Raw genomic sequence first — 27,872 nt, forward strand, 5'->3', positions numbered from 1 at the left:
TTACCCTTCTCCAAATACTTTAAGTAGCCCTCTTATTGAGCAAACTACGCCTGCAAGGCTGCAAAGGAAACCCAAAATAAAAACAGAGATATCTGCGCATTTCTCAGAGAAGGATAGTTTTTTCCATTTAAGTTTTAAGTGGAAGAGAGAAGGAAGAAGAAAAGTCATAGCAGCACCTGTTATACTGCCTGTTAAACCCATCAGCAGGGCAAAATGTGGTATGAACATGGACATCAGCAGAGTTAACAGGAGAAATGAGCCTCTTAGACCCAGAGCAAACAGTGGAGAACTGTAATTGGAATAGTTGCCTCTAGAAATACAAGCATACACAATTTCTGTGGCTGCAAAAAAGGGCAAAGGGTAAGAAAGAAGAGCCTTGGTTAAAAGACACAAATTCACTAGGGTTTGAAGAAATGATGGCAGGTTGTCAGTAATAACTTCCTTTGTCTCCTCACCCCAGGTTAAGAATGCAGTCAGGGCAAAGGTTGTTTTCAAGACACAAGCAAAAAAATGAGTCCAATTCAGCATGCACCTAAATTCCCCTGGTTTTTTCATGTTACCTTCAAGTGTGGGAAGAAATATTTGTGAAGTGTAACTGAAAATGATCACCCCTATAGAAATCAAGAAGTCCTCAAACTCAATTGAGAGTTTGAATTTTGCCCAGGACCACTGATGTATTTGTGTGAGACAGTAAGTCATCACTACAAAGAGAATAATGAAATGAACCAAAGAGCAAAGCTGGCTGAGTTTGGAAACAATTTTGAGAGTCTTGATAAATACACAAGGCAGCAATGTAATAAATGCAATTACAGACCAAGTTTTCTCAGTCATTGGTACATATGGAAAACTGTGTAACAGCAAGTTCCCACTAACAACCAGATACAAAATACATGTCATGATCAGTTCCATAACTTGGATCACATTGACAACTATACCACCTAAGTTTGGAGATAGCTTTCTACAGCACGCATTTGCAATGTCTTCATATGTGTCCCTCACTCTTATGAGCTGCCCGTCTTCATTTTCTTCATACAGGCAAGTGATTAGAATTTTGCCTGTATAACAGCATAACGCTGCAGCCAAGACAATAAGAAACAGGCCACTGTATCCACTGTGGAGAATAGCATACGGCAATCCTAGGACGAAAATTCCCTGAAGAGGAAAAAGAGAAAGAAAAGATAACACAACATCCCTGAGGCAAAATGTTTACTAGAATTCACACTCCCAAGCCTGCCCTCCATTGAGTTTTGCTTTCACTGAACTGCAAGGTGGAAGTACTGCTACATTCAGCTAAGTAAGCAACCATCATGGGAAATGTGTTCATTTATGATAAATTAAATTATTAGCAAAAATAACTGTTCTTACTGACACACATGTAATGATAAGCTAGGAAAAAGAGTGGGTGAATGACAGAGTCACGTCCTTAGTTAATAAGTAATGCTGATGTGATTAGAAGCACATTTTAGAAGGTTCAGGGGCACTTACTCAGTCAACATGCATATAATGAAATAGGTTCAATAACAGTAAAATTAAGCAGCTATACCATCATCATTTCCACAACTTTCATTTAAAATAAAAATAACGCTGTAGATAGATCCAGTAAGGACAATTCTCTTCAGTGTAAAAATTGTTAACACACCTCTGGAAAAAAAAAAAAAAAAGCATTAAAGTGACATCAGAGTTTGCTTGTGTTTCCTTTGTGGCTTCTGTATGCCTCATGCAGCCCATGCTCTAGTTAAGTCCACTACTAAAGCAATTCTCAAAGCTGAGATTTTAGAACATGCAAACTTATTTAGCTGTTTAAAATGTGTGAAACATGTAGACATGCGTTAAACAGTTTCTGAAAGGAACAGAATTATATTATTTTATCTAGTAAAAATGTGGCACTTTACTTTCAGAGAACAGTGTGTGTATTTCTTTGTCTTTTTTATCTATATTTTGTCTCTTCTTTCTCTGTATTTAAGGACAAATTGCACTTTTATGTGGTTTAATTTCTAACAGCACAGACCCAACAAAACCCTTGAACTATAGCTATTCATAAAAAGATCTAGTTTACAAAAGAAGCTTTTGTGGCATTTCTCTTTTTTTTTTTTTTTCAAAGCTGAAACTAAGCAATGCACATTAGTCATAGTGGTTAGGAGGTTTTTTTGTTCTTGATGACTGAAGAAAGGTAGGAAGGAAACGAAGTATAGTTAACTAGTTCTACAGAAATTTTTACTTCAGTGTTTCTTACAGCAATGATTATACGATGAAATAAGAGCATTCATTCTCATTCATGACCACCACTTTAGCCTGATAGGACTTGATTTGGACCAACCCATTTAATTTTATTTCTGAGCAAACCTGAGCAACTCCATTCTGCCCTGCTAAACCTGTGAACCCCCAACAGAAAGAGGCCTCCTTTGTACATCCTGTAAGCCATCAAAATGGCCACTTGGTGGCTCACAAACCAGTCGGATCTTCTTGGCGTGCTAAATTTCATTTCAGTATTACCCAGTGGAATTCATTGCTACCCTCTGTTTTAAATGAAATCCTTGCTACCATGTACTAACCACCAGTGGCTTTCTGAATGTCACTTGTTACTGGGTTACTGTTCTAAACTGCCAGTCATGGCTCTTTTCATAGTGAATTGGAATCCCTCCAAAGGAGGGTGACATGCATCAATCTCATTGATGGGACAAATCCTGTCCTTTGGACATATACCTCTAGGAAGAGGAGGAGGTCTGTTGCGTACAGTTACACTGTACAGTTACACTGGCTCAGAGACTTGCATTTTGATCCCCATGAAAAATGGTGGACTCTCATTCTCCTTGAGGGGATTGACACATTTCTCCTCTCTCACTACCCGAGCGAATAGTGTCACTGATTGCTTTCAGAAGTCAAGGCAGAAAAGGTGAGTTTAACTGTCTAAATGTTGATTTCTGACTTTTTCAGCCACAATCTTTGACACGAGACCACGTGGAGACAAGTGTTTCAGGCATGTTTCTGTCTTTGGTGTTTTCTATCAACTGACTCAGACTCTGTAGCCAGCATGTTACTGCCTGTGAAGGCAACCTAGGAACCCAGCTTTTATGCAATATGTCAAGAAGGTGGATGCCTGCCTCAGCTTCACAAGGTTTATACTTTGCACCCCACTTCTACATGGTACAAGCATTCGCAGGCCCGTTCCTATACAGAAGACTCTAAAGAGGGACAATTTTTCAAACACTGAATAATCATCAAAGTGTATTCTCCTTTTCTTCCAGCTATGAGATAGCACTCCTTTTCAGCCCTACTGTGAGCCTGTATCATCAGCCAGAGAGGAAAAATTGAATCAGAGAATTACTTTTTCTATTAAGTCCTTAAGTGTCCATCATATGAACCAGAGGCATTGCCAATCTCACCAGGCTTCACTCTAGATACAAATATCTTCAGCATTCACCTGAATTAGATCTAGAAGTATCATATTAAAAGCACATCAGTACATCTCGATTAAAAGGTCTACGCCTTTGTGCACTGTAACACAGGTACTTCAGTTATTACTGATATAACAATACAGTTATTGACTAGATATCTTTTTTTGGTCTTTTTTAAGACTTCATATATATCAGTGTCTTTTGCATAAGTCACAGGTGCCATCTTTTGTATATGAACTTCACTGAAATATTCAAAATTTTACCATCTAATAATCTACTCTGCCATCTAATAATCTACTTTCTTAAAAAGACTAGATATCTGTCTGTATCTGGACTGCAGGTAGCACATGTGTAACAGTAACTTTTGTTACCATGCCATTTTTAATCATGGCTTTCACTGACTGTCAAGTTAGATCGTTGCCTAAAGTACAGAACGTGTTTCCTTTCCTATGAAAACTATCTGTGGAAAAGAAATTTACAAAACAGATTGAGTTTACAAGAATCATAAATAAACCAAGTCTGTGAAAAAGTCAGGAAGATAAAAGCCACAGTCATCTTCCATATTAACATAAGAACAATGATGTTTTCTCAGTTTCTTGCAACTTGTAGCAAGCTTATCTCATTTGTTCCACACTCACAGCATCATTATTTTGCCCCTTCACCGGCATTTGGGAGTTCAAAGAGTATCTGCTGACCTGAAGGGTGACTGTATAATTAAAATGCAGGTAAGTGTCAGCACAGGCTTTACCCACACAAAGACTTTTCCCCTGCTGAATTTAGTCCATTAACGTTTATATGACTAGCCTCAAACTAAACCAAAGCATAAGTCTTTTAGAGACTTTATCACATTTGACAGCATTTACAGTCCTCCCCACAGGTGTCTGCTTTGCCTAGTTTAATTGTTAGTTTAATCAGAGTATAACATAATTCTAACCTCTTAACATCGCTTTGCCGTTTGTTTATATCAAATTTTCATTTGGTACCTAACACACACCACAGGATGAAAAAGTTTTTTGTTTTTTTGTTTTTGTTTTTTTTTTTTTTTCAACTTTTGAATTCAGATCTTATTAAACAAATCCAGTCTTGTGCTATATACATTCTTCTTAAAATTACATAACAGTGATTGCCAATTTCAAGTCACATACAATGAGCTTAGAATTTCTACACTGAACGTTTTTACAGAAACTAAATTTTCCTTCCAGGAAAATCATGTCTTCAACATGAATTTCACAGAATCAATTGCTGGTGAGATCTGTATAAGGGACTTACTATTTCTGTGTCCTTCAGCTTTCAGTTAATAAAGGAAAGCAAACATTGTGGACATAACTGGTTTTGCTGTTTTTTTGGATGCAGAGCCTGGTTAGTAGAGAGAAATGTGAGAACTCTGAACATGCCAATATACTAAGTATGTATGAGGTGAAATGACACATTGCTTACCATGTCTTGTCAGTAATATTTTTTCAATTAAAAAAAAAAAAAAAAAAGTTAAAAAAGGTTAAAAAAAAAAAGTAACAACAACAACAACAACAAAAGGGTAAAGTTTATTGTATTAGCACATTGTTATATTTCTGCAGTATAGCCAGAAAATGTTAGTGGTGGCAATGAGAGCTGAAAGAATGAAAGACTTTTTTTTCAGACTTCCAAACCCATTTTGGATTTGATCTTCTGTTCTTACTTTTCCAAAAGCAATACTTTCTGTTAGGGCCATTTCCTGCATGTCAACAAGTGTAAATAGTTTCAAAGAAAAAGATACCTTTAATGAGCACATATTTTGCTGTCACTGTAATAAAACAGCACAGGCACTGGGCTACGTTCTCTGATTTAAAGTTGTTTGGCAGCCTTCAAGTATTGCCTGAAGTGACTTATCTGTCGAAAATTCCTCCTCCATAGAGAAATTCTTTCATGGTGTAGTGTTGCTGAAGGTGGCTTTTCTGCACCTCTCACGAAGAGTGATTGTACAGAGAATGGGGACAGAGTGTGTCAGCATTTCACTGATTCTCTGCCACTGGAATTACACAGGTAATTCCTAAGCCATCTGCCAGTCCTTGTTTGGTCCAGTCTGTTCCCAGCACTTGTTCATATTGACTCTTCCAATCCCATCTTCTTGTGTCCAAATTATGGCACAGAGAGCCTTAGCTGTGAGGCCTCAATTAAAAATGAGCAGCAAAGGGAACATTTTCTTAAATTGCCTCTCAGAGCTTAGTTTTAGTGTTTTGTATGGGAAGTGTACCTCCTTGAGTGGTTTTATTTTCAAAAATAAATTCTAGTACAAGAGTAAATTCTAGTACAAAGCCAAATACGTTAACTCTAATTATGCTCTTTTAAGATGATATGTTTATAAAATAGAATAGCTCAGAAAAAAAGTTGTTCATATAGTTAGAGTGGAGTAGAGGGCACAAGCTTACCCAGTGGGGTGAGCCTTCCTTGGCCCTTGTCTTCTAAGGCATTTATAAGACTTTGATATTTTCACCCTAAACTGAGCATGGAAGTGGAGTGGCTAGTGGTGTGCATTGCCAATTAGTGAACACGTGTGCCTGGATGGAGGTCCCCACCAAACATCCAGAGTAGACTTAGCCATAGGTATCTCAGTCTAGAAAGAAGAAAGGACTGGGGGATGAACTGATGATCAGCCTTTGAAGAAATGGCAAGGACAGGAGTGGAAAGGGCATGCAAGGAAAGGTCAGACGTGGCTAGAAGCTATTAGCCTTGTAAGAATATCCCCAAGAGGAAGCACCAGAAATTATTGATCCACCAACAATAAAAAAACAAGCATGTCAGGATTTCCAAATTACATCTGCACATTAAAATATTTCTGCATTTGTTGATAGGTTGATTGCAATATTTGAACTACATGGTAGTGTTTTCCCCACCACAAAGACTGGCTGCTCATTTAAAAAGCCCAGATATGGATTTGCATAGAATGCAAAAAGTGGGTCATTTACCATTCTGACCTTTCAACACTAGTTCATCTCAGGGCAAGCACCTCCCCAGAGAATAATACGTGTTTAGAAAAATGTATAAATGAGCACAGTTAAGAAACCTGAAAAAATATCAACATTTTTTGATGTTCAATTTTAAGACATTTTTAATCTCAAGTGAAAGCTTCATTTTAAAGGCTGTTCTGACCAGAAATACGACACTTTTTTTTTTTTTTTTTTTTTTTAAAAAAAAAGGCAGATTGAAAGGTAATTAAAAAGTAATGAAGATTGAATTGTGGCCAGAGTTAAGACATGCCAAAAGACAATTGAATAAAATGGAATAAAAAGTGATGCTACAAAGAAAGAGAGAAAAAGATTTCACCTTAAGATTTAATCAGATGGAAAAAAATAAATTAAGAAATGAAGACAAATTTAACTGAAAACAATTCAGTTAGTACAGCTCTGCTATATGCAGAACACATGCTAATATGCCAGACTGCTGAATTAGCTCTGATTGCCTTTCTCACCATCTGCAGTTACTCCACTGGAACAGTTCATTTAAGCCTAACTATATTCTCAACTATGTATTTGATTCCCTGCATGAATTTGGCACAGAAACTACACAGGAAATCCTCCTTCGCATATCTTCTTGGAAGAGCAAAGAGATAAATTCAGGAAGCATTCATTTTCATCTAAAATAAATTATTTTCCAGAACTGATCCAAACCTGTGTTGCTGTGGTCTTTATATGAACATAAAACTTTAATAACTCTAAATTCAAAAATAGCAAATCCCTTAATCTCATGTTATGATAATAGAGTTACTTGCTTGCAGATGTCCATGGTCTTTTTTCTGTCTGAGCCACCACTGTGATCAATGGTGATTTTGTATTTAATTCCAGATCACTGTTGACTACATTGACTAATTCTGGACCACATACCAATTAGATTCTACTAGACAACCTTCTAACCCTACTGGAAATTCATGAAGAACCAAGGTGCAGAACGGTTGAGGTTGGAAGGGACCCCTGGAGGTAACCCGTTCCAACCCTGTGCTCAAGCAGGGGCACCTACAACAGGTTTCCCAGCACCATGTTCAGGCAGCTTTTGAGTATCTCCAAGGTAGGAGACTCCACAATCTCTCTGGGCAACATGTGCCAGACAATAAATCTACATTGACAGTTACTTTTTTTAGGATCTGTCACTTAGGCTGTTGTTAATCTATTTAAGATGTATTTTATAGCTGCACTAATTGTTAAATCAGAATGTTGTGTATTAATGTGTCAAAATTCCTTTTGAAAGTCTAAATATATTATTTATATTTCACTGCCTATGTTACAACAAAAATTATATGAAGTGTACTTAATAAAGACTGTAAAGACTTTTTCTTCAAACCCATAGTGATTGACACCAACTATATTCCTAGCTTTTTATTCTGTATCAATTAAAACCTGCATTAACAACTACATTATTTTGCTCAGAATTGTTGATAGGTTTAACTAGGTAAAATTTCTCTGGCTTTTAAAATAGTATTATGATTTCCATTGTCTTCTGAGAATTCCAAATATAATAACAATTACATATTATCAGACCAGATGAATCTTTAGCTAAGTCTCCCAAACACAAACTTACTGGGCATTCTGCTTTCAAAATATTAATAAGATGACATTTTAACATCCATTTTAAATACTAGCCATAGTTTTCTAGTAGTTAGTTGTCCCTGTCTAAGCTGGTCATCAAAGCTTCCTCTATAAATCGTACAAAAAAATAGGCACCTCAACTTATAACTCATCTATCTTAAGATAGATGGTTAGCAAAGATGAAATTAATTTCCTGCCTGAGATGCCTATTTCTCCTGCTGGGCAACAAATGGACTGTGGACAAATAGCTTAGAAACTCCGAGTTAACTTCTGAATGTCTCATGTGGAATAGCATGATGCCCATCCTGAAAATTTTCAAAATGGCCCACTATTATCCTGTGCTATGAGTACACCCTCCTGATTCCCTCCAAATAGAGACTAGGGCCAGTTGCATTTTTTTGAGAGTTCTGAACTCAGAACTCGCAGAAATTAGGTTTTCCCTCTGCATATTTAGGAACATAGAAAAAAGAAAATCATATCTAGGATATAGAAATTTGGTGTAGCAGAATTTAGTGTGAGATCAGTGAGGAAGAGAAAGGTGATCTTATAATACCAAATTATAATCACAGAATCACGGAATTTCTAGGTTGGAAGAGACCTCAAGATCATCGAGTCCAACCTCTGACCTAACGCTAGCAGTCCCCACTAAACCATATCCCTAAGCTCTACATCTAAACGTCTTTTGAAGACTTCCAGGGATGGTGACTCCACCACTTCCCTGGGCAGCCTGTTCCAATGCCTAACAACCCTTTCAGTAAAGAAGTTCTTCCTAACATCTAACCTAAAACTCCCCTGGCGCAACTTTAGCCCATTCCCCCTCGTCCTGTCACCAGGCACGTGGGAGAATAGGCCAACCCCCACCTCGCTACAACCTCCCTTGAGGTACCTATAGAGAGCGATAAGGTCGCCCCTGAGCCTCCTCTTCTCCAGGCTGAACAAGCCCAGCTCCCTCAGCTGCTCCTCGTAGGACTTGTTCTCCAGACCCCTCACCAGCTTTGTCGCCCTTCTCTGCACCCGCTCAAGCACCTCCATGTCCTTCTTGTAGCGAGGGGCCCAAAACTGAACACAGTACTCGAGGTGCGGCCTCACCAGAGCTGAGTACAGGGGGACGATCACCTCCCTAGCCCTGCTGGCCACACTGTTTCTGATACAAGCCAGGATGCCGTTGGCCTTCTTGGCCACCTGAGCACACTGCTGGCTCATATTCAGCCGACTATCCACCATCACTCCCAGGTCCTTCTCTGCCTGGCAGCTCTCCAACCATTCCTCTCCCAGCCTGTAGCTCTGCTTGGGGTTATTGCACCCCAGGTGCAGGACCCGGCACTTGGCCTTGTTGAACTTCAGGCAGTTGACCTCAGCCCATCGGTGCAGCCTATCCAGATCCTCCTGCAGAGCTTTCCTACCCTCAAGCAGATCGACACACGCACCTAACTTGGTGTCATCTGCAAACTTACTGAGGATGTACTCGATGCCCTCGTCCAGATCATCGATGAAGATATTAAAGAGGATCGGCCCCAGCACCGAGCCCTGGGGGACGCCACTAGTGACTGGCCTCCAACTGGACTTGACTCCATTTACCACGACTCTGGGCCCGGCTATCCAGCCAGTTTCTAACCCAACGAAGCGTGCGCCAGTCCAAGCCAAGAGCAGCCAGTTTCTTGAGGAGAATGCTGTGGGAGACGGTGTCAAAAGCCTTGCTGAAGTCAAGGTAGACCGCATCCACAGCCTTTCCCTCATCCACCCAGCGCGTCACTTTGTCATAGAAGGAGATCAGGTTCGTCAAGCAGGATCTGCCTTTCATAAACCCATGCTGACTGGGCCTGATCGCCTGCTTGCCCTGCAAGTGCCGCGTGATGACTCTCAGGAGGATCTGCTCCATGAGCTTCCCTGGCACTGAGGTCAAACTGACAGGCCTGTAGTTTCCCGGGTCTGCCCTCCGGCCCTTCTTGTAGTTGGGCGTCACATTTGCTAGCCGCCAGTCAACTGGGACCTCCCCCGATCGCCAGGACTGTTGATAAATGATGGACAGTGGCTTGGCCAGCTCCTCTGCCAGTTCTCTCAGTACCCTTGGGTGGATCCCATCTGGCCCCATCGACTTGTGCACATCTAAGTGCCGTAGCAGGTCACCAACCAGTTCTTCATGGATAAAGATTTGTTATATTACAAATTAGATATTATATAGATATTATAAGAAATGATATATCACCGAGGCAATTGGCTCTGGGGCAGACACGTCTGCGAGATTATGGCAGGCAGGGCTTTTTTTCAGCATCGAGGCCATTCGAGGCAGCCAATGCTGCTGCCAGGGCCCAGCAGCCCTCACGAGGGAGGCTGACAAGACGCGGGAGAAGCCAGCAGCGCCCCCTCCCTGGCCGTACAAGGTGGGCAAATAGGGCTGGGCGCCTCAATCAGGGTGCCTCAGTCCAGGTGGGGAGTGGCAGTGCACACAGGCAGGGCAAGTGGGGAGGGTCCCTCACTGCTCTACACCAACTGTCTTTGTAACCTGCTTGTAACCACGCTGCTTGTAACCTGCTCGTGAAGAGCCCGAGCATGGTATCCACCAGGCAGAAAACCATGGCCTCTGCCTCTCCTGCAGACTCTCCAGCCACAGTTACTGATATGGCTACCCAGACAGAGGTCTCAGGGAAACACACTGCCGTCCAGGTCTTGGGCTGCAGGGTGTGCCTGAGTTTTCTGTCGGTGTCCGACAGCAGCAGCGGTAGGTGTGCCCAGATTGAAAAATTACTTAGCCTGGTGGTGGAGCTTTGGGAGGAGGTGAGCAGGCTGAGGAGCATCAGGGGGTCAGAGAGGGAAATTGGTGGAAGCATACTCTACCCTCCTTGAGACAGACTCATGAGCCTGCCACAACACAAGTAACAAAGGTTCCTCTATCCCACCAGGCAGCAGCTACACAGAAGACTAAAGTTCCTCCACCCTGCCAGGCTGTAGGAGGGGACATAGGCCAAGCGAGGGAGTGGTAGCAGGTTTCTGCTTGGGGTGGTAGGCGAGCCCTCTCCCTGCCCACCTCACCTACCCGACTATGTCTGCATAACAGGTATGAGGTTCCAGAACATGACAGTCAAAACAATGATGTAGATGAAAGCCCGTCCCAGTTGGAGGGGTTGGCTAAGGCAAGGCAACCTACCCCCATGCATTGCTACATCTTCTGTCAAGAAAGAAAGAACAGTTAACGTCATGGGGGACTCCCTTCTGACAGGGACAGAGGGCCCAATATGCCGTCCAGACCCAACCCACAGGGAATTCTGCTGCCCCCCTGGGGCTCAGGTAAGAGACATTGCTAGGAAAGTCACTCACCTTGTACAGACCTCTGACTACTACCGTCTGCTGGTTTTTCAGGCTGGTAATGATGAAGTAACAAGGAGAAGTCCAAGAGTGATCAAAAGGGACTTTAGGGCTTTTAGGGCCAACTGCATCTTGGGGTGCATCAAACACGGCATTGCTAGTTGGTCAAGAGAAGTGATTGTCCCACTCTACCCTGCACTGGTGCGACATCACCTTGAGTACTGTGTGCAGTTCTGGGCATCACAGTACAAGAAGGATGTGAAACTGTTGGAGAGTTTCCAGAGGAGGACTGCTAAGATGGTGAAGGACCTAGAGGGGAAGATGTATGAGGAGTGGCTGAGGTCACTTGGCTTGTTCAGCCTGGAAAAGAGGAGGCTGAAGGGAGACCTCATCGTGGTCTAGAGCTTCCTCACGAGGGGGAGTGGAGGGGCAGGCGCTGATCTATTCTCTTTAGTGACCAGTGATAGGACATGTGGGAATGGTGTCAAGCTGAAACAGGGGAGGTTCAGGCTGGATATCAGGAAGAGGTTCTTCACTGAGAAGGTTGTCATGCACCGGAACAGGCTTCCCAGAGACGTAGTCACGGCAGCAAGACTGTCAGAGTTTTAGAAACGGAGTGTGCACTTATATAGTCTAATATGGTTTATACCTACTGCCTTCTTGTTCATTCCCTTGACACTTACCTATAGGTCAGTTTTTCTCTCTCTTCATTTAGTTAAAATCACTTTGCACTTAAAGTTAAGATGCACTATGCAGATAACACATACCAACACAAGAACAAAGTTCTGCTCTTTCTTCTGGTGTTTTTACACAAACATACACAGTCACGTAAAGATTCACACTTCTATTAATACTTAATTCATACCACTACTAGTATTTATGTTTCAAATTTTTATACTAAACCTATCTTTTTTTTTTTTTTTTTTTTTTTCCTAAGTATTTCCTATATATTTTTTTAATTCCTAAGAATTATTTTCTTATTGACCTGCTCCTTAGGGGATACATTTTTTCCCCCCTAGCACCTTTGGGTTACTGAATCTCTTTTCTATACTTCATAATTTATAATTTACAATGATTACTCTCACCTTTCTTTTCTCCCTTTTGTTATATATGTGTATATTTTAAATTTCAATTGATACATTCACTTCACAACTGAAGTAGGAGGGGTTTAAACGCATAGGCGTGCTATTTCTTAATTGTGAGATGTGACTTCTGGACATCTCATAAATTCTTGTTAAACAACTTTCAAATTACTTTCGCAATTTACTGTCTGTATTTTTTCTTTCTAATCAATTATCTCTCATAATTTTCTCCAGGTTTTTAAAATTCACTCCTTTGAAGTACCGAGTATATATATATTATTGCCCTCTGTTTTCCTATAATGAATGTAATTAGATCCACTGATCTGTTCATCTATATTCAAGGTAATGAGGCTCAAAATAGAATTACCTTATGTTAGGTTCAATATCTTTTGTGTTAGATGATTATCATCTATCATTTTTAGAAACTTTAATGATGTTTTACTACATACTACACACAATCTCCAGCACAGGCATTTAAAACCGAAGACACTAAGAACAATACAATTTGTCTTTTTAGACAATAGCTGTAACACAGATAATCATCTCTCTAAAGCAGAGTGCCACCCTTGCTTCTTTTACCATTTTTTGGTAAGCATATTTTATCTAATTATTTAAAAATTCCAGTCACATAAATGTATTTGCAATATCAATTATATCCTATTTCTCCTCACCGGTAAGAATTTCCAGTTTCTAGCTGTTTACCCAGACTCCTGGCATGGGTCTACAGACACCAGGAAAATAACTCATCTGCTTTCCCTGTCACTTCATCATTTGTTCATAGCTTGGCTGAGTTAGAATTCAAAAATGCTATGAGTTGTTCTGTGGAAAACTTCAAATATTGTCCATGGCTTGTATGACCTTAGCAGCTGATCCATCTCCTTTAATATCAGTGAAAAGTCGTCTTTTATCTTCAGGGATGGTTGAATTAGACCCTAGCAATCTTGTTTTTCCTGATTTTTCTTATTCTTTCTCTCTGCTGATGCCAGTCTGCTTTAGCTGCAGGGAGGAAAGTGACTAAGGTGTTTATTTTGTGATTAATGCCTGCAATCACCTTATACACTGAGAGAAACTTCAGAAGTGCTGGTCTGTCAATCCTTCAGGTCCCATAAACAGATGCTAAGACAGATAAACTGCTCAGGAGATGCTGTGATAAGATATGCAGGTAAGGAAGTTGCAATGTTTTTGTCTATTTGACTGACAGAAAAACCACTGATTTTGTTCTCCTGTTAGTGGCCAGATTAGTCTTAAGAATCTCCTAAAGATTAGGAAAGGGAATAGAGGAAAATAAACGTCTCAACAAATAAAAGATTTGATGCTATTGAGTGTGACAGCTGATCCCATTGGCTTTGCTATTGCTTTAAATATTTGTTCTAAAACTGAAATAATATGCTTGATGCTTAATTCTGTTTTGATGGAAAATGTTACTTTGCATAAATTCATAGCTGTCTGCAAGAATGCACTGAATCACACAAAGTAAATCTCCCAAGCAAATTACCTTTTAAGAAAATATATTATTTCCCTTGGTCTCAAAGGAGAAAGCAGGCTTTGGTAAAAGAATGAGGACTTTTATTATGTATTATCAAGAGGAGAGGAAAAAGATGAAAAAATTAAGGTAGTCAAAACTAAGGCAAACTACTTTGAAAGTTAGTAGTGGTGAGCAGTGCAGACTCACTGGCTGCTGACCTATTTCTCCCATCATAAGTCATCACTGACTCTCAGGTTTCCATCTGAAGGAAGGCAGGTACTCCAAACATCCAGTACAGCAACATGAGAGTGGAGCTCCTTGAATATGTGGTTGAAAGAGCTGGAGGGCAAGCAGAGATGGGATTGTGGAAGACTGGAAGCAAAGCAAAGCAGTGGGGAGACGAATAACTTTGAGTGTGCACTTACATAATGAAAAGAAGAGTTAGAGTGCATATAAAGTTCAAACTCAGGCTCTGAGAAAGCATTTGGCTTGTTAGGAGTTTTTCTTGAATGCTGCCTGTATGGGATAAGCAACAGTTCTTGTTACTTTTAAAAAGCAAGGATGCAGAGAAAAATCTTATGCACCTCTGAGAGGTGAAAAAGAAGGCAGTTTATGTCTTCTGAAAGGTGGCATAGGATTTACTGTGACTGCATGCAGAGTAAAAGGTGACTGTATCCTCCCCTGGCTAACATTATCCTGTTTTTTCTTCTGCACAGACCCAACCACCAATTTTAGGTGGACTTTTACGCAAGCTATGATGACTCCCAGAGCTCAGCATATAAAGAGGAAATTTGTCACTGCCTGGAGAGAATGCAGTTAATAGTTGGGTGAAAAACGCAAATAGTGGTATACTATTATTTTTGGTGTCTGTGAAGCAGTAAACTGATATGGAGAACCGTAGCATATTCTTTTTGAATACATGAGAAAAGATACTGCCTTACAACTGGGCTGTGTGTAGACAACAAATCACTGATGCTTTTCCTCTCTTAACCTCAGTTAACTTCAGTGGCACCCTGAGGCTTCTGTCTTTAGGATAAAAAAAACAGCAATGGATTTTACTGCTGAAGTTTCATCATGAGCAGAAACAGATAAAGTTGATACCGCAAATAAATTCCTATAGTGGAGGTTTCTCTATCCTGTAATGGCTTGAAAGATCATATCATTCCTAAAATTCAACAAAGGTGGATATTTTGATGAATTTTGAGTAGATTAAAAAAAAAAAAAAAATCTTCTAATTTGTACAGTTTATAATAAAGAGAAAAACTAAAAATCAGAAATGTGACTGACTTTTCTGGCATCCTCTGAGTAATCAGTATAAAAGTTAATTTATTTTTGTTCTTTTCCCCTAACTAAATTTCTTTTCTTGTATGCAAATATTTAGACAAAATACCAATTTATTTTCAAGGTGAGATTCATGGATTTTAGGTGAAAACTCGGTGCCTGACTGAAGTTACTAAAGTGACTACTGTTTTTTACTGTCTTTACCAAAGGAAACGGTTGTTTCTTAACATCTATGAATCTGATTTATCTCACCCAACTTTTTCTGTCTAAAACAGACATTCAATGAATGAATACACACAGTAACAGAAAAAGAAAAACAAACAAACAAACAAACAAACAAAAATACATGACAAATCTACCTTCTTTTGTTGCATGTTTAATTAGGAATGGGATTCCTAACTTCACCTACATAAATACAGGAAAAAAATACAACTAATCTGCTAGCTCTGGAGAGGATGGATAGAAATAAGCATCACCAAAGAGCTATTTATTCCAACAGTGTAGGATCCTTAAAACTTATTTTAGGATATTTGAAGCACCACCAGAGGTGTCTATCTTTCAACATCATCTATAGAGTAAGATGGGTTCCACTGTGAAGGCCATGAGACTTTGAGGTGCCTGGAAAGAGCAAAAGAAGAACTGGATAGCCTGGGAACATGACTGCACCAGGGGAGCCAGGAACAGGGGGATAAAGTTGTCTTTAGGCAACCTGAGGAATATTGCAATATAAGGTCGTGAACCACACGAGGTAGCCACAAGGGGTAAGAGAATATGATAGGCAAGAAGCTGTGCGGAAAAAATGACTGGATATGAGAAATACGTAGCTGTAGGCGTAAGACAGGAATCAGTAGAAGGCTAGAGGGAAAGTATGAATTATGCAGACAATTATCCATTCTGATTAGGAAAGGAAACTTTCAGGGGTAGAATGGCAGCTCCTCACAATTTAGGAAATAGCAAAGAGTCTCTGAAATCCAATCCAAGCAGCAGAGGGAAGCCTACAGTTTTGTGCAGGTATTTTATTTTTAACTTGAGATGACAACAATGAAAAGTACAAAAGCAAAAGCACTGAGAGCAGCTGGCTTCCCAGCAAAAGTGAAAAAAGTCAGCAGGCAAGCAAAAGCAACAAGAACAGAAGTGGAGAACTCATTTTAAACTCCAGATCCCAATTAAAGCTCAGAAGATTTTTAAGTCCCTTAAGGGAAGGTGGCTGGGGATATGACATTTGGAGTTGAAGACATGATGCAGAAAAAGAGTCAAGAGAACTGCTTTAAAATGTGGTGAGATAGAATAGACCTCAGTGTCAACTCCTAAATATGATACAAACAGCTAAATGAGGGAACTAACAGTCATTATATATGTATGAAAGATAAAACTCTTGCATCGTATAATTCTTGTACCCATAGCTGCAATTCTTTAAGCTTCCATGAGACTATTCATTATTTCTGAAATACCTGGGTTTATTTTGAAATAATCAAGCTAGAATTATTTTTAAAACTGAAAACAACAACAAAAATATGTCTGTTTATGAGGGAGGAACTAGCCTGAATCAATACATTTCTTGAGGGGAAAGCTAAGCAATGAAAAATAACTATCATGAATGGAAATACCCATGTACAGTAGCTGAAGCTACTGTTGCTAGTGATATCATAAAGCAACCAAAAATGTTTGCTCTAGGGACCTACAAAACATAATCTGTTGGTGCTGTTATTTGTCTCAATTCAAGAGATGGACTGAGAGAAAATGAAACAGATAGCAGAGTATGTGTGTATAAGCTGAAGTGAATGTTTCCTCACTTTGACTCACATGTTTACATTTTTGAGAAGTAAATACTAATTTATTTATTTTTTTGGTTAGCTATTTAGTGAAGACAGTATTTTACATATGGCAAAACTAGTGCCACTGGCCAAGAATACAGAGAAACATTTCCATCCAAGAAACATGGTGTGTGTGGGGAGAACAGGGAGAATAGATGTAAATGGAAGTCAATATCTTTTACTTAGCTTTAGGGGCAAAATGTTTTATACAGCTAACAATGCTAAAACTAGAGTACAATATATCATCTTTTGTACCATGTGTAATCAGTATTTAGGGCTTTTTATTTTCTCAAATAGCTCCATTAGCTCATTCAGACTGAGCTTGTACAATTTCAGCAAATCTCCTGCTGTCAAGAATTATACACACTGAGGTAAACTGTAGATTACCCATCTATGGATTGTGTGGAAGACGCTTTGCATTTTGGAATGTCAACTATAATAGCATTACTATTTCTGATTCTGTTAGTACATTAAAATAATATCATAGTAATTCAGATGTCCTTTAATTTTAGCATTAAATTCTCATATACTATAGATGTTGAGATTGTCTTAACCTTTATACTTTGATGAACCCTAAAGCTCACCCTTTCCTTATATAAAAAAATGAACAATCTGCTGAAAATTTGCTAATCAAAATGAAGGAAGTTTATCTAAAACAGGAAAGGACTTATATCTGGCAAAATATTTGACCTTTTGCCACCTATCACAATATTCTTGCGGTCTTAGGAGAAACGCTATCTGGGGAGGAGTTACGTGTAAATGCTCTTCATTAAAGCAAATAAATATTCTGAGGTTGCGCATCTCATAGGTTCAAGAAGTCAGATAGTAAGAAGATCTTTAAGAAAAATATTTTCCATCAGTGATAGGTGGGCAATGACATGTGCTAGAGCCTGTAAAAAGGCACAAGTGCGTGTGAATTAAAAAGGGAGATATTATGCCATCTGTTTGCCTTCATATGGTAAAAAAATACACTCAGGGATTGATAAGGTCAAAAAGCATGGTAGGTTGATTTGATTTTAAGGTAGAGAGAAAGTACCTCAGCTATTCCCTTCGCCTGAGGGAGACAGAGATCCTTCTGAAACAAATCTTGGTGTGCTGGGTTCTTCTGTGGAATAAAGTGATCATTGCTTTCAAACAGCTGACAGTTACTTGATTTTGTTTGGTAACAATTACTATTTCAAAAGGAATAATTTTCATAACACTAATATTCATTTATCTATAATATCATGGTTCTGTCATTCTCTTGCTTGACCATCTGCGTTTTTAAGATGGAATACTGTGGTGGTTTTACTTGGGTGGGCTGCTGAGCTCAACCACAGCCACTCTCTCACACCCTCTCCTCAAAGGGAAGAGGGAGAAAATATGATGCGAAGGGCTCCTGTCATAAGGACAGGGAGATCACTCAACAATTTTCATGCTGGGCAAAACAGACTCACAGTAGGGAGATAGTAAGATGTATTGCCTATTACTGACAAGCTAGAGAAGTGAGAAACAAAGGAGAAATAAACAAACAAAAAAAGAAGCACTGCCCCTGCTCCACATGGGGTCCCTCCCATGGATGCCGTCCTTCCTGAACTGAACCTGTGGGGGCTGCCCACAGGCAGCAGCTCTTCAGGAACTGCTCCCACACGGCTCCATACCATGGGGTCCATCCTCCCCCCAGGAGCAAACTGCTCCAGCATGGGTCCCCCATGGGTGGCAGCTTCCCCCAGACCCCCTGCTCCTGTGTGGGCTCCTCTCCACAGGCTGCAGCTCTGGTCTGGGGCCTGCTCCTGCAGGGGCTCTCCACGGGCCGCAGCCTCCTCCAGGCCACATCCACCTGCTCCACCGGGGGCTCCTCCATGGGCTGCAGCGTGGAGATCTGCTCCATGTGGGACCCATGGGCTGCAGGGGGACGGCTTGCTCCACCAGGGGCCTCTCCACAGGCCGAAGAGGAACTGCTGCTCTGGTACCTGGAGCAGAAAGTCCTCCTCCACCTCCTTCCGCACTGACCTTGGTGTCTGTAGGGCTGGTTCTCACTCCCCTCTCTCTCCCAGCTGCCCAAATAAAAAAAAATGCCCATCATTTTTTTATTCCCTTTCTTAAATATGCTCTTACAGAGGAGCAAACGACATCATGTATTGGCTCAGCTCTGTCCAGCAGCGGGGGCCTTTTTTAACAAGGGGCAGCTTCTGGATTCTTCTCGCAGAAGCCACCCCTAAAGCCCCCTGGTACCAAAACATTGCCATGCAAACCCACTACAAACGCATATTTTAAAGGCAGGATATTTTAAAGTTAATTTTATCACATTAGTCTGCTGATTTATTTTGTATTCAGTCCCTACAATAGACCTCAACAGCAAGGAGAATCCATTCTATTTATTAAAAAAAAAAGGGGTAGGGGATAGGAAATTGGATCAAATGCCAGACTGATTTATCATAGGCCACATTTAAACAATTATTATTTTGTGAAGAGTCTCTATAAAATAGAAGATGTTTTGGGACTTACTTTGGAAAATTTTTTCATTATTGGAACACCTGGAAGTCCTTGATCAGAATCCCACTGTGCAAGACACTGTGCAAACAGACTGCATAAAGATGGTCTTTTCTCCAAAGAATTTAAAATCTAAGGGTGAGATAACAGGAAACAAATGCAGACAAACAGTGAAGTCAAGGAAACTATGAGTCAATACCAGAAGCTGTGAGTCAAGACCATAAGTGGTAGTTTCACTACAACTTGTAACTGTGAAGTTTTCAGCAAAATGATATTTATATGCAGCTTCGAGGAGTGCAAATAAATATCTTCATATAGCTTCATAGGAATGCTTGTTTAAATATTTAAAAAATTGACAATGGCAATTTTAACTGGAAGAGCCGAAATCACAGTCAATAGATGCAGAAAGCTAAATAATAGATTGTTAAAGAAAAGATGTGTAAGCTTACGTTTGATTCAATGTTTGAAGATGTGCTTGCAAAGAGCTGTGAAGAGATAGTTGATACATGGAGTATGCTTTTCCTTATAAAAAAATAGATTTATGTAACATGTGTGTTTTTCTTCTTATCTCCCTATCACTGAAAGCAAAAGCTTTTTTAGGCTTTTTTAAGACTCCCAGAACAGGCTATCAGCTGGGTGGCTTAAAGATTTCCTAATGATGAAAGGAAAAAAAAAGAGGTCTGGGGGAAGACAGTGTTCAGGTTTCTGAAGTGCTTCTCACACATACCATTTATTCTACATATGTCATGGGAGAAATACACACCAACACAACTTTTTTGCAAATGCATGTAAATGTATATGTAAATCACACCTCTGACACTTGGCAGGCTGTCTGCTGAGCTCTAGCAACATCATTGCTAGTAGTTGGCCTTTGAAGACTGTCAAGGTTTACAGTCCTCAGGTGGAATTTTATTTCATTCATGTAACTGTACTTAAGCTGACTGAGATATAAAATAGTAGAAATAGTGATGTCCCTGCTAAAGGCGTCTGCTGGAAGGCTAAATTTGGCAGCATGCCAAAGCAAGTAGCAAATTCCAATTAAAACCTTGTGTTATTGTTGCCTGGAAAGCATGTCTGTAAGGACGTGCAGCAGTCAGATCAATGCACCAGCAAGACCAATGTGCTTTTCTACTTGTATTGGGTTTCTGTGTCCAGGTGTAGGTAGCACGTGGCCTCTGTTGGGAGGACAGTGCTGAACACAGCCAGCTCCAGCAGCCCCACAGTGGGGCACGGCCAAGCCCATTGGCTGCACGTGAGGCATCTCTGGAAAGTGTATTTTAGAAAGGGCCATAGAGAGGAAGAAGGAGGGTTCGTAGAGGAGTCTGGAGTGAACAAGTTAAGGTGAGCATGGAAAAGGGAGGAGGAAGAGTGTTTCTTTAATGTTTGTCTTTTTGTTTCTGAGTATAAGATGCAAGAATGAAACATCTATATATTAATTCGTATTAAAGTTAATTTTCCCCACGTTGATTCTGTTTTGCCCACAATGGTATCTGGAGAGTGATTTCCCTGGTTTTACCTTGAGACATGAACTTTCTCACTCCTGCTCTCTTTTCTCTCTGCTGCCCAGCTGAGGAGAAAGGAGGTGAGCAAGGAGCCGGGTGGGAGTTTTGCTGTTAGCCAAGGCTAACACATGCTGCTTTATGCTTACTTGCTAGGTCATTTGTCCTTTCATGTGAACACAATTTTAACTCTTACCAGCTCCCTTATGTAGGAGAATTATAGCCTCACACCTGTAACATAACTGTTCCAAAAGATCACTACTAGTAGATTTTGCAGGCAAAAATATTTTCAAACTTAGGTGAAATGTGAACAATCAACTAGTCTCTGCTTACTAGAAACATGCATTTGTCAATTCCATAAGATTTTCTTGACTAGACTGTAACAAGCTGAACGTAAAACCCAGGATAAGTATACTATGCATTGTATTAACTTAGCTACTACTTCTAAGAATGATTACCTGCAATACTGTGGCTCTGAAATTCAGACACTGAAACATATAGATTTCATAAATAGTAGCCAAGAAGAGCCTCATCTAATGTTGTTGGAAATGATAGACATTTGACATTGCTAAATATCAGGTGTCAAATAAATATCTTTTGTGTTTATATATAATTTGAAGTTTTGAACAGAATAATTCAGAATTCTTTAAGCCTGACAGTGCTTCTGGCTACTGTTACCAAAAGCTTGTAATGTTGGTTATATCACTAAAACTTGGGTGAAAATCAGCTAATGATATTAAAGGTATCAACTAAAAGCAAACATTTTTAAATACATCTGTTTTATACCCAGTGAAATCAGGATATTCACACTTAAGGCTGAGTTTGCATGTTAAATTTCAAGTGTATGTTGAGTACTATACTTTAGAATGTCTCCCTTTCGTCTAAAATATATGCCAATTTACTTAAAACATAAGTCATAAATTATAGATCACTGCAGATTAGTTATAGCCAAACTACCGAGGCTATTAGAGTCTTTTATGAATGGGGCAGAGGAAGGGTGAAAGAGAGACAGAAGGAGACCTCCTTTAACTCTCTTGCTACTCATCTATTAGGAAAGGAAATTTGGGGCCTGTGGTACAGGCAAGCATGATCTAAGGACTGCTTTAACTGGTAAAGATTTTTAATATGTCTTTTTGACATCTAGAAGACTGCAGGATTTGCAATACTTTGATTCATTACTTCTGTAAGCCATGTTTCTGCGATGCTTTAAGAGCTAGTATGGTGCTTTCTGAAACAAAGCTCCATATGTTGGGGATTGTATGTCCAGGGAATAATTTGTAGAGTAGTTATGTTATACCACAGCTCCTACTTGATGGCAAATCTGACACAAAGGGGCTATGGAAAACTGGCTTGCCACCCCTAACATTTCCATAATAGTTACAGTAGAATATGCTGTTGTAAATCCATTCAACACTCCCTCCATCTGTTCATGGCCCAGATGTGATGAACAACATAAAATGCAAAGCCTACAAAACCACAACTTAAATCCCATAAGAACAATACAAGTATTTCTTCCTGGAACAAGGAAAAGTTTTAGATTAGCCACCTCTATATGTTTAGGAGTCCTGGCTTCATAACATTTTCCAACATAACAGTTTCCAGCTGACCAAGGGAAAAGAAGGCTGATACAGCGCATTCTCTAATGAAATTTATCTGAGTGACAGTTAGTTAAGTCAAAATCAGTCCACTGTACAGTGCTTATATGTCATCTAAGGAGACTTCTGTGAGGTAGATATAATTTCATTGCTGAAGTATAACATATTGTTGATAAAAAGCTTTTGTGGAAAAAAAGTAGGTTTGGGAATACAGAGAATATATATACAGTATGCAGTCTTCTCTGTGCTATCTGAATGTATGTAAAAAACTAAAGAATTACACTAGAGTCTGAGCTGAATTTGAATATAATAAGTTATATGAAAAAAAGGTTGAATATAAAAGGTTATATGAAGTAGCGACATATGTCCACAATCTTATTCTGCCTTCTTTCCTTCTCCCCTTTCCCGCCCCCCCCCCCCCCCCCAAAAAAAAAAAAAAAAAAGATCCAAAGAGGAAACCAGTGCATGGACATTAGTTAGAATCTTCTTCCCTAAACACATCTTATAGCAACTGCATTCTATGGTGGTGACAGTCTATCAAAGGAAAAACACATTTGAGTTTAGATGGCTCTCACCAGGTTCTAAGATTTTTTGGTTCTCCAGTTACAGCTATGTGAGTTTGTGGTTGCACATACATTAAAAACAAACAAACAAACAAACAAACAAACAAATAAGATTGTCCAGTACTGCAGGTGCATTTTAGCTAAAACTGTACAAACTGCCATTTTTATGTACTACACATAGGCATACAGTCTTGAATTTTTGCTTTGTGCTGTCACTTTTTGACTAGCTCCATTTAGAAACTTGAATTACTTGCCATTCCTGGATTAGATATGAGCATCAGGCATCTCTCTAATTTTTTGGAACCATCCCTTGATATGAAATACAGCAGTTTGTTTCCATCAGACATCTATAATTTAGTTCAGAGTATAACTTTAGCTTCAATGTATAATTCAAGGAAGCTACTGCTCTGGGCACTAAACAGGATTGACCCTTGTTCCCAAGTCTAGAAAATAAATACTTAAGATCAAATACTGTAGTTAAGATCTAAGTGGTTATTTAGTTAAATGTGACTAAATTATTTAAGGTTGAGGATGAGAAGATTTGTATTGTGGTACATCTAATGACCTGATGGTGAAAACACTTAGCTTTCTAAATACATAAAGATGTACACATTTATATTTATATATATAAAATACTTAAACATACTCATTAAAGCTTAATGGGAAGTGTGTTTAGGCACATTTAAAGGATGTTTGCCTGTGTATCTTTGGGGACAGGTCTGTTAATCCTGCTTCTCAATGTCACTGTGTTTTCCACTTAAATGTATGGGAGTTGATGACAGTAAGCACTCTGAAGATTGAGTCTATATTAGGGAGATGAAGTCAGGTAACTGGGAGGAATCATCATAGAAAAATAAATACAACCAATTTGATATTCTCTACTGAATCGTATAAAGTCCCATAAAAAAAGATGAACCAAATTAGAACCCAATTTGGAAATGTATCTATAATGGCACACCTTAATGGAAATACAGATATACTTTTGTTTATGAAAACAGTGAATATTGAAGTGCTGAGTCTTTTCTAAAGTAATGTACAGTCCACAGAATATAAATATAATGAGCATATTTATGATCACTACTCTAATCATTAATTTATTATCACAACTTTAAATAACTATAAATAATATTAATTACATTATTGTTATTTTAGAAGCCCACACAGTAGACAAGAATCCAGCCATGTAATTCTGATCATGGAACAAGAAAATGGCCTCTGTCATAGGTATTTCCAATGTTTCTGTAATCTATTTCTGCAAGAGATGGCTACAGACAGAACTTGTGAAAAAGAAGTAAAGAGACAAAGATGTACAGCTTACAAGTCCATTATTTCAGCCTGCCAACAGCTGTTAACAAGTTTTTTAAAACAACATAACGAGAGAAAAAGAGCTCTAACATGGGTTTTGAATGAAGATAATGCAGTATCCTTGTACCTAGTGGTTCATGGCAACTTGCACAGCCATTTCTTTGAATAATTATGGTATGTTGCCCGTAAGTGATGGGAAAGAAAAAAGATTGCTTCATCCTGAGGATCTAAGCAAAAGGTACAGGGGAGTGAGACTGACAATCCAGAAACACATTAAAACCAGATATAAAATATAAAATTAATTCTCTCTATTAGGTATTGGATTCATTGAATGAAATGACAGATTCGGTATGATTTGATAAAACATCATAATTCATTGAATGTCCAGGGGAGAATTGTGTACTTGTATTGCAGGTACAAATATATACTTGCATTACATTGTATTTTAAAGACTGTAGAAGCATCATGATACTGAAAGTACTCTGGAGCTGCCTCGTAAAGTGGCTGAGTTTTTTGCTCTGTTAATCTTGTTTGTGCTCCTGAGACCTAATAAGGCGAGATAGACTCACGATGGTGTGAATTACAGACATGATGGTATGAACTTTGGTTCTGCTGAGAAATGTTGTACCATTAGAATTTAACTGCCTTCTTCTTGCTACTGTTGTTTTGCTTATATATCCAGCACTACCATACAAGTTAGCACATTTTTTCAGCCTTTTACTGCTCTATAGAAACAAATACCACTTGCATCACTCTGACAGATGATGCTGTTCATTTTCCTTTTTGAATTAACTCAGCTTTATAGTCTCTGTCCTTACCCAGATTAACTGGATACAGATTTTCATTTGCTTGTGCGACGTTGGAATATGAAGCATGTTTCCCTGGAAACTTTAAATGTCTGAAGCAATCATTTACATACACAATATTGTCATCAAAGCTGCACACTTTTTCAGTTGAAGTTAAAAACAAACAAACAAAAATCTCTACCTGTTTGTATGAAAATATTTGCATTTTAAGCACTCTGAGAAAACCCTTATATTTAATTTTGGAGACCAAAGACTTAATTGTTCTTATAACAAATCTGGAAATAATTTCACTTGTAGACTAATTGCATTCACTGAAATAACTGTTCAAACCTTCAGAATTCTGCTTAAATATTTACCTCTAATTGCCATGCGAAACACTTCTGCCCTTTCCTCTGGGTAGAGCAAAAACAACTGTCACTTTAGCATAGATTTACTTCACCAGTCAAGAATGTTTGGATTGTTTTAATCATTCAGATAACTCTGACATTCTCTTCAAAGCTATTCACAGAAATTTCTTCTGTTATTTTTTACTGACAGATACCCATTCAATATTCTTTCCCTCTCTCCTGCCTTTCCCCTTTCCTTTCTCTGCTCTCTACCCTCTTTCCTAAGCCAAATGCCAAGGTATTGGGAAACAGGAAAAATGCATGCATGTGCACATATGTGCTTGCATATGCACACAGCTCCACAATGTGTCATTAGAACATTTTGACAGTGCTTTCAAGTTAACTGCAGTTCCAAGGCTTTGCCATCCTCAGTCTGCCTTAGAAGGAGAGCTCAGTATAGCAGCAGGCAACTGTTCAATGGCAATTTCTAAAATATTTGACCAACTGAGATTGAATAGCAGTATGCAAAGCTCAAAATGCTGGAAGTTTTAACTAGGATCATAGTTACTGATCTGACCAAATAACCTACCTCAAATTTATCTTGTTTTTAAATAGGCTTCTCTATCATATAAGTCTATCTTTGAACTGGAAGCTACAATATTAATGATTAATAGTAATTGTCTACATAAAGACATTCAAGAATTTTTAGGCACTTTGATGTATTACAGAGGCATTATTAATTTTGTTTTTCAGAAGGGAAAACAATAGGTGAGAGAGAATGTGACTCTCCAAAAGGTCATACAGTAAATATTGACAAAACTGACTTCCAGAATGAAATCTTGGCTTCGGTGTAATCAAAGGCAAAACTCACAGAGAAAATAATGGGCTCTCATCCCAGACTCCTGCCCTGACTAGATGCTACTGAGGGACACTGAAGTTAAAAATTGTTACTAGAATACAGTTTGAATAGTTTAGGACTTTTATTCACAGCTGAAGATTTTCTGAGTATGATACGCTACTGTGCCCTAGATGTTATGACATTGGCTCTCATATGGTGGTGCTCATGTTTGAAAATACATCAGGGTTAGAAATATGTCCTTTTTCTTTGCAGAGCTGAGGGATAAACTGGATACATAAACAAATGTTCATCAGCATTTGCACAGACTTGTGTGTCATGGGAAGGATTATTTTTCTATAATTAGAATACCATAAAAAGTGTTTAAGTAACAGCTACCGGGACTAGATGTGTCTGTGGGTACTGATTTCTTCTTACCTTATCAGACACAAAGTTAGTTGTAATGATAGAATTATGTAAGAAAATGAATCATGAAAAGTGAGAAAAAGAATCTGAAACATTTAAAGCTAAATTTAAGGACTCAGAAAGATAGTTATATTCCACAGGAAATGCCAAGATAAAATCCTTTCAGTCTTTTCAACTCAAATATTTTCTTTAACATTAAAAAGTATTATTACACTTGCTGTGCTTCATGCTCCAATTCATATCTAGTAACTTACATATCAGTAATTTATATATCATTAAATGAGTCTGACGTCAGTCTGACTCTTACTGTCCCCTTTTTAGTAGATGTTTACCTTACATTTCTATCAAATGTCCCTGTCACTTAATTAAAACATACTTATTGAAGATAATTTCAGCACTTCTAAAACAGTTGTAATTGCCACCTTTTCATCTTCACCTAGTTTAAATAATTCTGAAACTTTAGTTGACATCTCTCTCTCTCTCTTTTTTTTTTTTTTTCTTTCTAACTGTATTTTTACAGAGTGTTAATCTTATGCAGAAAGGTTGAAATATTTTAGTAATACATTCATAGAAACCTTTTAGAATATTGCAGAGTGATGGTATGGTTAAGTAAAAGAAAGCAGGCTAAGTGATGACCAGTTTTTTAAATGATGGTTATAATGAGTGGGGTAGTAAGAGGTTACCTGAATGGCATTTGTTACATTCCATGCTGCTTCCCAGCTGGTGATCAGTCTGACCTGGGCATGTGACAGGGGAGTTGGGGACTCATATTCTGGATCCTGGTGGCAAACATCAAGCTCAAAGTTCAGGGGTCCATCTGATTCCTCTCTCTCTTCAATGTTCAGTTCATCTCTTCTGGCAAAATTCACATTCTCTTCAGTTTCTAGGCAACTGTCCCATCTTACCATTCCCCAAAAGAAATATGTTTTTTCCCTAAAGCAGTTGAAAAGAGATGAAAAAGTCTGCTTCAGGTGAGCCATCTTGAATACCAAATATTAAAATCTTTCTTTACTTGTCTTTATTTTTTTCAGCAGTTGTACAGTGTTAATCCTTCTGTTAGGTTATCATTGGTATTGTAGCTGCAATTAGTAAAGTTCATTGTCCTTAGCACATTTATTTGTTCCAGATTCAAATGCCAACTTAAGAAAT

At 38.8% G+C, this 27,872-nt stretch overlaps 1 protein-coding gene across 1 annotated transcript; it reads right to left on the reverse strand.

Annotated features, from left to right (window-relative positions):
* Positions 1-27,631, reverse strand: LOC116487484 (vesicular inhibitory amino acid transporter-like). Its single transcript, XM_032184477.1, has 2 exons — positions 27,407-27,631; positions 1-1,152 (listed from the first exon to the last, which is right to left on the reverse strand). Exons 1-2 carry the CDS (start codon positions 27,629-27,631, stop codon positions 1-3), a joined length of 1,377 nt encoding a protein of 458 aa, XP_032040368.1.
* Positions 27,632-27,872: the final 241 nt, after the last annotated feature.

This window comes from Aythya fuligula, chromosome 3, assembly GCF_009819795.1.
Source record: "Aythya fuligula isolate bAytFul2 chromosome 3, bAytFul2.pri, whole genome shotgun sequence".
In the NCBI taxonomy this organism is placed as follows: domain Eukaryota; kingdom Metazoa; phylum Chordata; class Aves; order Anseriformes; family Anatidae; genus Aythya; species Aythya fuligula.

Bases quoted from the DNA above. Each gene is read 5' to 3' on its own strand.
- LOC116487484 (XM_032184477.1), bottom strand. From the start codon at position 27,631: ATGGTAAGATGGGACAGTTGCCTAGAAACTGAAGAGAATGTGAATTTT. The intron at 1,153-27,406 runs GTAACCTCTTAC...TTTCCTCTTCAG, and splicing joins ATGTAACAAATGCCATTCAG to GGAATTTTCGTCCTAGGATT.